The 13,868-nt window shown below is 47.4% G+C and overlaps 1 protein-coding gene across 2 annotated transcripts in view; it reads right to left on the bottom strand.

Moving 5' to 3' along the window:
- Trio (trio Rho guanine nucleotide exchange factor) overlaps positions 1 to 13,868 on the bottom strand; it is a 319,992-nt gene that overhangs the window by 112,129 nt on the left and 193,995 nt on the right. For both annotated transcript variants that reach the window (XM_010631520.2, XM_010631521.1), the window contains exons 12-19: positions 12,850 to 13,019; positions 11,772 to 11,946; positions 7,421 to 7,616; positions 6,492 to 6,658; positions 4,658 to 4,777; positions 2,859 to 3,050; positions 2,300 to 2,449; positions 585 to 699 (exon numbers count right to left, since the gene is read on the bottom strand). In XM_010631520.2, coding sequence (XP_010629822.1) covers positions 585 to 699; positions 2,300 to 2,449; positions 2,859 to 3,050; positions 4,658 to 4,777; positions 6,492 to 6,658; positions 7,421 to 7,616; positions 11,772 to 11,946; positions 12,850 to 13,019 — 1,285 coding nt within the window. The remainder of the gene's footprint in view (positions 1 to 584; positions 700 to 2,299; positions 2,450 to 2,858; positions 3,051 to 4,657; positions 4,778 to 6,491; positions 6,659 to 7,420; positions 7,617 to 11,771; positions 11,947 to 12,849; positions 13,020 to 13,868) is intronic.

Raw genomic sequence — 13,868 nt, 5'->3', positions numbered from 1 at the left:
TGCGCCACCATGCCTGGCCTTCTCTCCTTCAGGTGCCAGAGCCTGAGCCCAGGGCCTTCTCCTTGTTAACCGTATGCTCTACCACAAAGTCCCTCTCCCAGCTCTACACTACAAACGTTTACAACGTGGCTATGAAAACCCCAAACAATACAACTACCTTTCACTGTTTCCCAAGTAAAGTGTTTAGTTCTAAGCCTATACAATTGGTAACATTTTATAACAGCCCTAGTATGTAATTTTTCTTTCTTCTCTTTTGAGACAAGGTCTGGCTTCGTAGTCCCTGATGGCCTTGAACTCAATCCTCCTGACTCACTCTCTCGATTGAACGTAATTTCTTGATTTAATATTTAAAAATGCTTTGCCAGTAGGCAACTCTGATTTTCATTTTTCTCCTTATTTATATGTTCCTTTCACAAATAGTTAATAGCAACGCATATCCTCAGTGCTGCATTTTGTTTACAGTCTTCCACTCAATCAATAAACTATCAATTTTGCCACTGTATTCCCAGACCATGAATTTCTTTAACAGAGGACTTTTAAAGGGAAGACCTCGGGGGGGGGAGCCCGGGCCCCTGCGTACTCACTTTTCACCTGCTGCTCCGGAGCTTTGATGTGCGTCACCATCCCCGGCATGTTCACACTGTTCCTGTGCAGGTACTTCAGGAAGACATCCGCGTTCCTCCTGGCGAGCGTGCACGCCTGGGAAGGAATGGGTCACGCTGTTCGCAGGACTTACACTGACACTGCCTACACAGTACTGGGACGACAGTATTTCACGGGTCTGACATGACAGTTTCCTGGTCATCTGGCCAATGGGCGGTTGCATCTGGTAATTGTTTTTCTTTTGTAATTTTACCTAAATATTTTCATTAAATATCTTAATAGACACTGTTCATTTTTCTATTCCAAATGGATTCTGGAGCAAAGCAGGAAAATTATGATTCTAACTCGAAACATCCTAAGAGTGGTTGGCATTTAGTAAACATAAACAGCAGTGACACTGGGGGTGGCGACTGACTTTAAAGTCCTGTCCGACACAGGCACAGTTAAAGACTGGAAGCACAGGGTTTTCCCAACTTGCTCAAAATGCCAGTCACTGTGCTGGAAGTCCCAAATGAGTCGCCAGACATCATTTTCAAAAAATCACAAATTATTTCTAAGACTAAATAATTAGCTCTGTTAGATCATCGCCTTCAGAAAGGAAACAAATATTATTAAACACATCAGGAAATATGTTGGAGGGTCAGGCTACTGAACAAAGGAAAAAAACCAAACTTCAAAGGGCACTAAGGAAAGGTAGATGATCCTGCTTTCTCTAACGGTTCCACCTGCTGCTGGGAAGTAGAATCCCAGAAATACAGTTTTAAAATCCAAGAGCACAACACAGACACTTCATGACAAATATTTCTAAACATTTTGATCATTTTTAAAAATTTAACCATTTATCCAGACATGGTGGTGCACGCCTGTAATCCTAGCACTCATGAGGCTGAGGCAGGAGGGTGGCCATAAGTTCGAGGCCAGCCAGGAATACACAATGAATTCAAGTCCAGCTTGAACCATATAACCAGACCCTGTCTCAAACAAACAAAACAAATACACTTAACAGTTTTAAAGGCACATCTTTGGCTTATGTGTGACCAAATACGATGTGTAATAAACGTGACACAGCTCTCTAGAGAGTCCTCAGTTACGCTTCTCAGAGAGAAAACAACCAGTCTGACTGTGACAGACCCCTGCTCCAGGAGGGTCTTGTGAGAAGGTGCTGGTGCTGTCCTGGACTTGCTCTGAAACACCTGTGCTTCTGCATCCACTGAGGTACAACCTGTATTCCCAAAGAAGCTGCGTTTCTAAGGGAAGGTTATTTTAACCTATAGTCATTGCTTTTCACCAAGTCAACCAGCCACACAACCACCCACCACTCTCTGCCCCCAGAATCATTTAGAAAATGTTCTAAACCAGAAGTAACTTCACCTCAGGGAAACCTAGCACGGCCACTGTGTTAGAGCTCCAGAATCTTGCTCTTAGACATACCAAGTGACCTTATTCACAGAGATTTCTACTTTTTTCTCCATGAAAACTAGAAACAGCGTATAAGTACCTATGGAAAGAGATGCAAGGTTGTCTTTCATGAAGCATCACCGGTGTGATGTGGCCTCCCTAGGAATCACCAGTTGCTCCTGTGGCTGTGGTGTGACCACACTCAAGGTCTGGATGCCTGTCCCATCCCCCAGCGAGACGCTGGATCTGCACCCACCACTCAGTGTGGCACAGGAATCCAACAGCACTGGCTACAAACCTTCAGGAACGCTTCCTTCTGCTCGAGGTGCTTGCTGATCATCGGGGTGACATGGTCCGTCTCAGAGTTGGGGCCCAGCTTGTCGGCTCCGCCACACCAGTCTTCTTCTCTCTTGTATTCCTGCTCCAGGCTCTCAAGGACACTACAGACCTGTGAGCGGAAGGAAGTCCTGTGTCAGAGAGTGTAGCACCTGACATCACATTAGCATCACTGAGAGCACTTTCAATCAGGCTTGGGGAGGAAGGTGGTGGTGGAAGGACTAAGAACACAAGAAGCACCCACGGACTTTCCCTGGCAGGAGGGAGGGCACGATACACAGGTTGAGGCGGCCAGGGAGGCATTTCAAAGCAGGAACAAAATCAAAACTAAAGTTCCTGTCTTTTTTGACATGTTTCAGGTCAGAGATTTAAAGAAGAGAAGAGCTTTTTTCTCAGCTGCTTTTCAACCTAACTGTGGAAACCCAAGGTAGCAAGAATAATTTTAATTCCAGAATGTGTCTTTCCCTGCTGGAGTGGCTCAACAGTGGCAGACACGTTAGGGATGATGGCGCGCTCCCGACCTGCTCTGAAGTCTTGTAGAAGGCAACAGAGGCATTGACGAGCTTCAGGCGGTCTTCCATCTTGAGCATGAGCTGCTGCCAGTGTGAGGCCACTTTCTCGGCACAGTCACGGATCATGTCCATGTCGTAGTGGTTGGCCTGCAGCATGGCCTCAGCCTTCTGCTGCACCTGCAGCGCGCTCTGGTGTGTTTTCTAGGCACAGAGAAAATGCGAGGCTTGTTTAGCAGGGGTGCCGTGCACTGACTGGAGGGGGCTGGGACGTTCTCCATGACTGACAGAACCAGCTCAGTTACTGCTCACCAGGAGGCTTCTCAAAGGACTGCACAAGGTTCAGTAAAAACAGCTCTATGCCTCACAACCGAGTTTACATTTAGTTTATCTATGAAGGATGAAGTGCATTAAGACTTTTCAGGATAAGTCTTAGCTCTGGGGTTCTCAGTTTGAGAAACAGAAAGAAGGACATGATTCTAAAAGCTTGCTGAAATGTTCCAAACTTATTACTCCTATTGGCTTTCGTCATAATAGCTGCTGGAAACAAATGAACAAGTGTGGAAAAGGTGGCTGGAGTGAATGCTTTTTATTTTCATTTTCAACTTACATGTTGGATTTCAGTGAAAAAGCTTTTAAAAACTTGTGATTTTAAAAAGAAAAGAGAAAACTGAAGGAAAGCTAAGGATATGCCTGCCAACTGTGCTCTCTGGCAGTCCATGCCATACTATAATAACCCAAAGGAAGACACTCGGCAAATCCAACAGAATCTTGCTCATATGCTCACCAAGTCCGTGAGGGGCTGAGGTCAGGGACCCTCCAAGGAAGAACTAGACTGTTGAGCAGGGGAGCAGCCAGGGCAGCACAACTCTACGGACGCAGGTTTACAAAAAAGAAAGAAAACCAAAATCTTGCGTTTCACCTAAAACAGTGGAAACAATCCTATATAGTGCTGTGCACAATACGGTTGCGTCCGTTACCTGGACACAATGTGGTACTTGCCATTTAATTACCTGAAATCACCTGGCAGAGTACAGTTACACAGTTTTCAAAGGCTGCCTGACTGGAGTCTCAGGAAGAAGTATGACCTCTGGCATTTTGTAGTTGAAAATAAATTGAAATAGGCAAAAAAATTAGTAGTGACTTCTGTGACTTTGTTTCCTGGCTGAGAATACATATGTCAGCAGAGCAGGAAATGGGTTTTTTGTTAGCAAATGCTCTTTTCCCTCACTTTGCTTGGAGACCACCCATTAGAATCAGAACTCTTCTCCGTGCCCTGCCCCCACACCCCAAATCAGGGCTGCTGTTCATGATGGTGAGAGGATGTGAAAGGCCAAGGCTTCCTGCTGACCCCTGTCCAGGAGAATGCCGCTGCCTCAGGCGAGGCTGGAGGGTGGGGTGTCAGCATCAGGCCTGACGCGTGAACTTAGTCTGCACTTAGTCTGCACGTGGGCCTGCTGAGGCACCCAAGACCTGCTGCTTTGTTGAGGCTGAGTGTGAGACATGAATGTGCCTACAAGACCAGTAACCAAATCCTCATTGTGACTCCAATCTGTCCTCCCAGGTGCCCATGTGCTCCTGCCCACAGGAAGCGCATCCTGCGAGGCTTAGCAGACAAAAGGGCCCTGGCTGCTTGGACTTTGCTGAAAGGCTGCCTCACTCCACTTGGCTGCTGTTCCATAACCTTCTCCCATACTCATAGTAAATGTATAAGCACTGTCACCTTTTATCAGTCCAATGGCTCCCCCAGGGCAGGCATAACTGGCTGATCCTGGGGTTAGAAATACCAGATCAAGAGAGGCACCTCTTACCTCAATGGCGTGCTGGAACTGCTCGTGCTCTCTCTGCAGCTGCTCCGCCTCCTGTAGTGAGCTGGCTGTGATGAGCCCAGCATTTAGCATGGATTCCCCATTTCGGATCCAACCCAGCACCTGAAACACAACACAGGGTAATGCCAAGTGGTGGGCTTTCCTGTGCATCCTGCAGACCAACAGGAAGTGGACTCAGGTCTGCAAGGCGGTCTCAAGGACTGACTTCCTTAACACCTAATAGTTCAGCTGAAAGCCTTCAAGGGCATCTCATCATGAGATGAGAGCGACAACTCCATTTGGCTTAGTAGCAGACGGTGGAGTGGCAGCAAACAGATCAAAACCGTCAGTCCGAGGATCACATATTAGAAAACCCACTGACATGCTGAATTCCATGATAATCAAAAACACAAATACACAAAATTGGCAAAGGCTGTATATGGGCAATTGATTTATTTCACTAACCCATCTTCCAACTTAGTATCAGCTTTAAATGGCACAATAAAGCCAAATGTGAGGTAAGGTGTAATACAATGCTCAGCATCAAAACCAGGAGATTCCCAAGTTCACATACAAGAAAAGGGAAGAAAGCCATGGAAACCGAAGAGAGATTCTGGACTGTTAGTTGTGGCAGAGAGTTCTAGTTACCTACACAAATCCTATTTTTTACTCAGCAAAATTAAAAAAAAAATTAAAACAACAGCTTTTGTGAAGATTAAAAAAAAAGCAAAACAAACCAAATCAACAATCTCCCCTCCACCAGAAAAACCCACACACATTTCTCAGGTCCCGTCAATGGTCAGTTACAGCTATGACACAATTCTACCCAATCAGACCAGGGCAGCAACTTGCAGCGGAACTTGTAAAATGGCTTCTTTTCTCATATAGGTGCTGTCTCTTTCTTGTTAAACGTCTCCCTCCTAATGGCAGGGATGCTGAGGTGACAGTTGGAGCTACAATCGCTATTTGGCAACCATGAAGAAAAGGGCACCTATCACATCAAGATCTCAGCCTAACAAATCATGGAGCCCCTGAGTGCACCTTAGTAGTCTGCCACCTGCTGACTGGTTACGTGGGGGAAACTACTTTTTGAAGGCCACCGTTAGTCTCTGTTATAAGCAAAGGCAATTCCTAAGGGATACGCTAGTTTACCCTTTGATTTTGGAACAGTTCTGACAAGGCAAAGCATGTGCCCTGACGTGAGTGTCTCCTGCTTCTCTACCACATCCTACCTGTGGACAGAGGCACCAGACATCCCCTTGAACCAAAAAACATTTGCTTTTTGTGCATCTACAGGGCACTGCAGCTCACAGTCCCTATTCACCCTGAGCCATTTTATCAGCAGACCGCCCACAGGATGAAATGCAACAGGCACACTTGGGATCCCATTGGCACTCACCCGAAGTGCTCCCATTCAAGTGCTTAGCCTCGCACAAGAGGGGTACGCTGAGACCCCAAGGAAAGCCTAGCCATACATGGCCTGTGATCCCAACCAGATAGCTAGCGTTGTAATGATATTGGGCAAAAAAACAAGACAAAACAAAACAAAAACATTTCACACAGTGGTTAAACCTGGCAAACAAGGTTCAGGCAAGGACTATTATACCATGAACAAAACACCTCGTGGGAGTTCTCTCCAGTGTGGCAGCCATGGGGTAGGGAGGACTTCTGCACCACAGAGCAGCCTGACAGCTGCCAGGGCCCCGGCTCCACCTCTTCAGAGCAGACACTGTACTGAAAGGGCGCTGTCTCATTCTCACGACAGCTGTGTAGTGCTCCGGGAGGACTCCAGGAGATCCACAGGCTCCCTGCTGCCTGCCTCAGGTCCTCAGCTCACCTGTTTCACTTCCGCCTGCAGGTGGCGCAGCTGCACACACTGCTCCAGGTGCTTCCGATGCTGCTCTGCGGCCAAGTCCAGCTCCTGCTGCTTCTCGTGAAGGAATTCCAACAGATCCTGGACCCGAGTGGCCATGTCCACATCCCTATCGCAAAGCAGCTCTACGCCTGCGGACATGGAAGGAAACCCCAGGGCTGGATCAGCACTTCGACGGTCTGTTCTCAGCTGGTGCGTGACACAGAGCCTGCCTTTGTGAAAGGACCTATGGGGGCCACACCAGCGCCCCAGGCAGGACCCAGGAGGGCTGGCCTACCAGAGACATATTTACCGTGTCTCCCAGCATGGCATAAAGATGCTCAAACCACCCGCTCCCTAAATCCACAGTCAGTGGGTAACATAGCGACAACAGAGCAGCCTTTACAAAGGAGTGAACTTCTGTTTGCCTTTGTTTTTCTTCTCAATATCCAGTTTACTCCTTGGAAGCATTTCATTTATTTTATGTAAAATAAGTAAAGTATGCCAGTTGTTGCTAAGTAGGTTCCTAATCCTGCAGCTATGACATACAGTAGTTACGTCTCTGAGTCTACAGTGACATCTGCTGGCAAAATATAAACAGGAAAACTACAGAAAGTAAAAATACTTTCTTGGGATTTACGTTTCATTTGGAGATACAACACATCATTCTGAAAAATTAAAATTCACAGTAGTTGAAATAATACATGAGATTAGTAAGGGTAAGTTTCCTAACCATAACGTTAAGTGTGACTATGTGAAATAAAATACAAGACATTTCCTTTTAAAGAACACATATTGTTAACAGCCATCTCTTAGGGGCTACAAAATCTGCATCCACCACTCTGAAATGTGCAGTGACATGGATGGGATGACTGTGAATAACAAGAAGCCACAGGGTGGGTGAGCTTTCTTACCGGAGGCCTGGACTTCGTTGACATACTGCAAGAGGTCCTGCCCTTGGTGAATGACATCGAAAGTCAGGTTATTCATGGTCAAGGCTTTGTCTGCATGGTGCTGGAGACGCTGTTCTGCGATTGTGAGGTCTTCTGTGTCAAAGTCATTCATTTGTTGAGAAAGCTCATCGTTCCAGGACTCAAGGTCTGAGATGATCTGACAGAGGAGAACATTCACTTAAAATCAAGATTTAAAAACATAAACTTATGCACCACACCTTACTGTGTCCAGTGAGGAAGAAATTGTGTCAAAAGACACAGAAAGGGCTGGGCAAGTGGCACCGTGGCAGAGCGGGTACTTCGCATGCACAAAGCCCTGGGTCCAACCTCCCAAAGACCAAAACTGTACATCTTTAAAATGGATATGCTTTGTGGGATACAGGTTATGCCTTAGTGTGTGTGTGTGTGTGTGTGTGTGTGTGTGTGTGTGTTTTGTTTTGTTTTTAACCAGGGATTAAACTCTGGCCTTTGTGCTTGCGAGGCAGGTGGTGGAACCACTGAGCCAAATCCACGGCCCTTGATGTTGTTTTCTTTAAAAGATTATAACAAATAAATATATGGATATGGAAAGGATGGAACAATTAGATATTAAAAATAAATATTACCACAATTGAATAGAATATATTAAATACATTCCATTCATCCTTAATACTATTTAAAGAAGAGTTAAAAAGTCAAAAGTAAATGTAAAACTTTTTGTTTCTGATTATAAGCAGATGGGAAACAAATTTTTGTACTGAAAGTAATTAAAAGAGAAAAGCAGGGGCTGGGGATTTAGCTCAGTGGTGCTGTTGCCTGCCTCACAGGTGCAAGGTCCCAAGTTTGATCCCCAGTACCCAGAAAAAAAAAGGAGAGAGAGAAAAGCAATTATTTAAGTATTTCATGATGAAACATTTCTTAAATGATGAGTCTATTATGCAGAAAGAATAAAATTAGTAAATTATCCATTTTCAAATTCTAGCAAAATAGCTGTTTCAGACAACCATCAATGTGTAGCAAACCATCAAGACAAAGGTTGAGGGGAAATCGAGCAAACCAGGGTCAGGATGCCCCCACCCAGGAACACAGACTGGCTCATCATCCCTAAAGAAGTGGGCCCAGCCAGCTGTGCCTTTTCACGGAGCAGCAGTGGTGCCCCACCTCGGATGCATTCCTGCACAAAACCGGAACCTGAGTCTAATCAGGTCTTTGCATCTACTGTCTGTGTTTAGAGGAAATACCAGGGAAAGAAAAACAACCTAAAAGAAGTCAAGGGAGAAAATGCAGAGTGCAGGACCTGGATTCTTTGACAAGAGATCCATGGCATCCAAAAAGTCATGGGATGGGGTGAAGGAGGAAGAGGGTGGCAGAAAACTCTAGGTTAAGATACTAACCACCGAAGGCAGGAACCAACCCTCATACCTCCCAATTGGGGCACCGTGCTGGACAGTGAAAGACAACAGAAAATGACTATTGTATGGGTGAGTTGCTCAGCGCTGTGTTAAGAGAAGGGTATGTTCTAAAGAGACCCTTAGAAAAGCCTTTGGGAGTGAAATTAAATCAGCAGATTTTCTCTAAAATCCTTAACACAACAACAAAAAGGATATTCGAAGAAGCAAGGGTGGTTAGCTCCTCTTGAATTTGGGGGACAGGCACATTCTTTTATTGCTAAGGTTTGCACGCAACATGTCCATATTATATTATAAAGTTGTACTACTTTATTAAATTAATATATTTAAATAATGTCAAATTGGACACAAAACCATGAAGTAACTGACGAAAAAAGATTTTTAAAAAGAAAAACAAATCACTCTAACTTTAATCTTTATGTCTACTGTAAAGGGAGGTTTCTTTCTTGTTTGTTTTCTGACGCTGGAGGAGAGGACATTTAGGTGAGACAATGAGACAACATCACGCCCAGAGGACACTCAACCAATGGGTAATAAACAAAGACCAGTGTGCTGAGCCAGCAGGATCTAAAAGCCCTCACCAAGCATGAAGAGATCCCAAGGATGGCTTCAACAAAGGGCTGTCAAGAAAAGATCCTGCCTCAAAGGTTAGCCCTAGAGCTTCTTAATAGCACAGCAAGATAAGACAAGAAATCTGTGGCAATAATGAAACTCAAGAAAGTGGAAGCTTTTTGGGTTTTTAGAGGAAAGGGTGTTATTTTTGAGATGGAGTCTTCAGAAGTTGCCCAGGCTGAACTCGAACTTGAGATCCTTCCTCAGTCTCCCAGAGTGCTGAAATTACAGACCGTCCCACCCAGCTTGAACTGTATCTCAGAGTTCGTAGACATTCTAAGATTCCCCAAATCTACACTAAATTATGATTACTTTTATAACTAAGCTGTCAGGCGATGCTACATTAATGATTTTGTTTGCTTTTCTTTCTTAAAATCAGTGGAACATCTGCAGGCCAAAATATCAGTGTATCTAAAAAGAGGACCCCACGAAGCCATAGAAATCCTGGGTCCACTGTGTGATGAGGATGCTATTTTTCAAAAGAAATTAACCAAGTAACAAGAATTTCTAGCATAAATGTAACTCCACACTTCCCATGGCAGTTAGAGGAGGCATCTTCCCTGATAAATCAAAAGACGCCAGCCAGGCCCAGACTGCTCCAATTCTCATGCGTCAGGACTGTAAAGAGGGGGGTCCTCAGGCCCCGACCTTGATGAAATTTTTAAGTGTATCTGAGCTGGCCTGAGACTGCAATGCAGGTAAGTTGCCTTAGCTCTGAACACACTCACCTGGGCCTTGCCACTCTGACCCTAACTAGGGCACTTGTCATTTTGTGGCTTTGGTGTGGGGGAGAAATGTTTGTGTTTCCCAATCTCATACAGTAAAAGTAGAAATACAATGAAAAAATTTCCCCATTCAAGAAATATTAATCCATGTGAATTAAAAATCTTTTTTCAAATAGCCAAATATCGTAGAAGAAAAACTTCAACAAATGCTTCTGATTGTTTTATGTTTCTTCTTTGAAAATGTTCAGTAAGAGGGTAGGTTTCAAAAAAGCAAGTCCTTTGGATGATAATTTCGTCCAGGGAGGACAACGGGCCCGCCCTGTCTATTCATGTGGTGCCACCCGAGCTGCAGGGGTCCCCCAGGGGAGACTCCACAGGCCTCTCCCCTCCACACTCTGTGCTGACCTAGGGGTTCAGACTCCGACAGCACCTGAGCAGGTGGGCTGGCACCGTGGGAGGGCGGGGTTTACGCCTTCCTCATGCACTGGTGACCCAGTGGGGAGAGCCAAGAAGGTCCTCGATGACAACAGTGCTGCAGCTGTGGGCAGGTAGCCAGGCAAAAGCCCCAGAGCAGGCCAGCAGGAGCAGGCAGCACTGCGGGCAGAGGCCATGCTCTGAGCCCAGGCAGCCTCCCACCCTGTGTGGTGGCACTCAGGGCCTCTGCCTCCTAACTGTCTTCTAAGCACCGTTGAGTGCTGAACCCCATATAAGGAGCAGGTGCTCAGCGTGCTCTCCAGAGCCCTCAGTGGTCACTGGCGCACCTCGCGCAGCACAGGGGTGGTCAGAGCACCTCTGGCTGCTACGTCACCACCTGGATGAAACTGCCTGGCACCAGGGGACCAACCTGGCAGGCTCAAGGAGCTGTGGCTCCTTTGCCAAGTTTCACGCACAGTTTAGTCTTCACTAACTTCAAGCTCAGGAGAAAAGCTTTTCTTGCTAGCATGAAACTCAGAACCACCCCTCTTTTTGCAGAAGGAAGATAAAGGGTGCTTCTTTCTGCTACTCACAGTAAGGTACAAAGGTCCATTTTTAGGTATGAATTACAGAAAATCTGAGGATACTTCTGTGTGAAAAAACATAATTGGGTTTCCTACTACTGAAAATGTAAGGACTAAGGTTACTCCCAGTCCTGCAGGGAAGGAGTGAGAGAAGGGCAAAAAGAGGAGAGGGAAGAGGGAGAGAAGAGGGGAAGGGGGAGCCAAGAGAGGGTGGCTGCCTTACACTGCTGTCTCTGCTTCCCGTCAAGGACTGACCGACACGCTGGACGGACAGCAGCAACCCTGCGTCTGAACACGCCTCTCCTCGCTCCCAGCGCCCCTTGCTCTGTCCCTGCCGTTCCGCTTGGCTGTCTGTCCCACTGCAGCCTCCAACTCCAGAACCCAGCAAGCCCTGGCCCACAGCGCCAATCTAGGAGGCCTGGGATGACTGGGGACCTACCACCAGCCGCCTCCGCCGCCTCCGCCGCCTCCTCCGCCTCCTCCTCCTCCTCATGGGCTGGGCAGCCGGTGAGGATGAAAAGCAGGATGAGGAGGGAAGCAGGCCCGGCCCCCAGCTGCCTTGCGATAGAAAGGCCAGGCGGACACTCACGTCGATGGCATCCCTCTCAAATATGCGCAGCTGCAGGAAGAGCTCCAGCTTGATCTTTCGCTCCTGGAAGAGCTCCTCCATCTGCGACTGCGCCTCGTCCAACTGCTGCAGCACCGTCTCGATGTGGTTGATGGAGCTGTTGTGGGGGGTCTTGTTACTGGAGATGGCAGAGTCCCTGTGAAGACACGGGGCAAATGGGACTCTAAGGAGACAAACAGGAACTGAATGAGAAGTCGCACAGTGTCAGACACCGGATCTGGCATGGCAAGTCTTCAGCAGGAAGCTGGAAGCAGTCACAGAAAATGGAAGACGCTGCTGCCCCCCCTGCAAAACAATGTCAGGCTCCTTCCCCTGAGAGGCACGCAGATCTGAGGATGTGCCGAGGAGTTTCTTTGTCATGTTCTCAAATCACTTTCAAGAGAAATGCAATAATTACATAAAATTACTTTGGCAGAGTTTTATTTTTAGCCATTTTTCTCCTTAAGTAGAGAGAACAGCTGCTACCTGTTTAGTACAATGACAGTCACATCGCTTAGGAGACGTTAACCTTTACCTCAAGTGGCTGAGCCTGTAGCAAGTAACTTTTGCCTGACTCCCCGAAGTAAGCACACGTGAAGATGTGAGACTATTCCAGCAGCTGTGCTGGGGGGCACAGGGGATTAACCTCACGGGTGTCTCCATGGCCAAATAGAAGGAATCTCAGTTTGCTTTCCCGAGGAAACGAAACCTACCCAGCACTGCTCCGGAGGGCCAGGTGCCCTGTACTCAGCGAAGGACTCGCACCAGGCTCAACCTGAGACAGGCGTGGGCTGGAGAATGCACGTCTCGTAGGTTCAGATCACTGCTTATAAAGCAGTTTCAGTAATCACTAGGTGGATGCTAAGCAGAAGTATTAGCAAAAGGAGCAAGAGGGAGAGGAAGAGAAGAAAGTGCTATGCTCTACTCTGAATTCAGAGGAGGGCTGCCTCTACCTAGCTGGACAGGGAATGGGAGCTATGTACTTGCTCAGAAAGGAAGAGTGAGGGGGCCCGCAGCAGAGCTCAGGGTTTGTGTCCGGACCCGGAATGAGGGGACCCACCTCAGCTGCTGGATGAGGTCCTCCCCTTCCTTGATCACGTTGACAGTGACCTGCAGTGTGGTCTGCTGCTGCTGGCCGAAGCGCTTGATGAGATCCTGCACGGCCTCCACTGATTCGGCGTATACGTCATCCAGCAGCTCCTTCTGCAACTCCTCCAGCCATGTCCACAGCTGCAGGCAGAGGGGCACAGTGAGTGGCGGTGCAGGGACTGGGTGATTCGCACTGGGAGCGGGTGGTGACAGGCCGCTTCCAGAGAAAGGGAGGGAAGGAAGAGAGGGGAGGAAGAGAGGGAGGGAGAAGCATCCCAAACAGTCCCATTCTAGCAAAACACAGGCCACTGCTGCTTAGAGAAAAAATAAACAGGCAGTGAGGCGGAAGGGGCTGTCACAAAAGAGAGAAAGGAAAGGGAAGGGAAGACACTCTTTGTCGTGCTTCCCAGGTCCAATCTGGAGTGCAAAGGAAATTTGAGAGGACTCCCAGAGACAGCAGAAACATCTGCCGGACACAAGAGGCAGTCTTTAACACGTCTTCTGCACTAGTTAGAGGGTTACAGTCCATTATTAATTATGATGCCACCACTCAAGGTAAATGCGTTACATCCGTCAGCACAGAAGGAAGTGTGCACTGTGGTAAAATGAATTAACTGCTGGGATTGGGCTGTGAGGCCCTGAGGTGACCCTGCCCCCAGCCCAGATCCCCAGGCCCTGGCCATCACAGGAAGACACTGTGTACTGAATGTCCACTGCCGCCACCATAAGTGTGTCCCTGAGGACCTGGGTGAGTAAAAGAGAGTGGCAAGAACACCTTCGGGCCTGGATGGAGCTGGGGATCAGAGCACTGCTCAGCCCTGGAAGCACTGAGGGTAGCATTCCAGGAATGGAGAAGGGCCATAAATTAAGCTGAAAAGGCCCTGGTAGCTGGGTGCTGAGGTCTGTCTAGGGAGAAAACCTTCCAGCTTCCCTGGGACAGGAGGCACCCTGCCTATCTTTGTCACGCCTGTTCCAGCAGCTGCCTCAGCA

The sequence above is a fragment of the Fukomys damarensis genome, unplaced genomic scaffold, assembly GCF_012274545.1.
Source record: "Fukomys damarensis isolate Sample0158 unplaced genomic scaffold, DMR_v1.0_HiC HiC_scaffold_1, whole genome shotgun sequence".
NCBI lineage: Eukaryota > Metazoa > Chordata > Mammalia > Rodentia > Bathyergidae > Fukomys > Fukomys damarensis.
The sequence above is the reverse complement of the archived record's forward strand: the minus strand, read 5'-3'. Positions and strand labels throughout refer to the sequence as shown.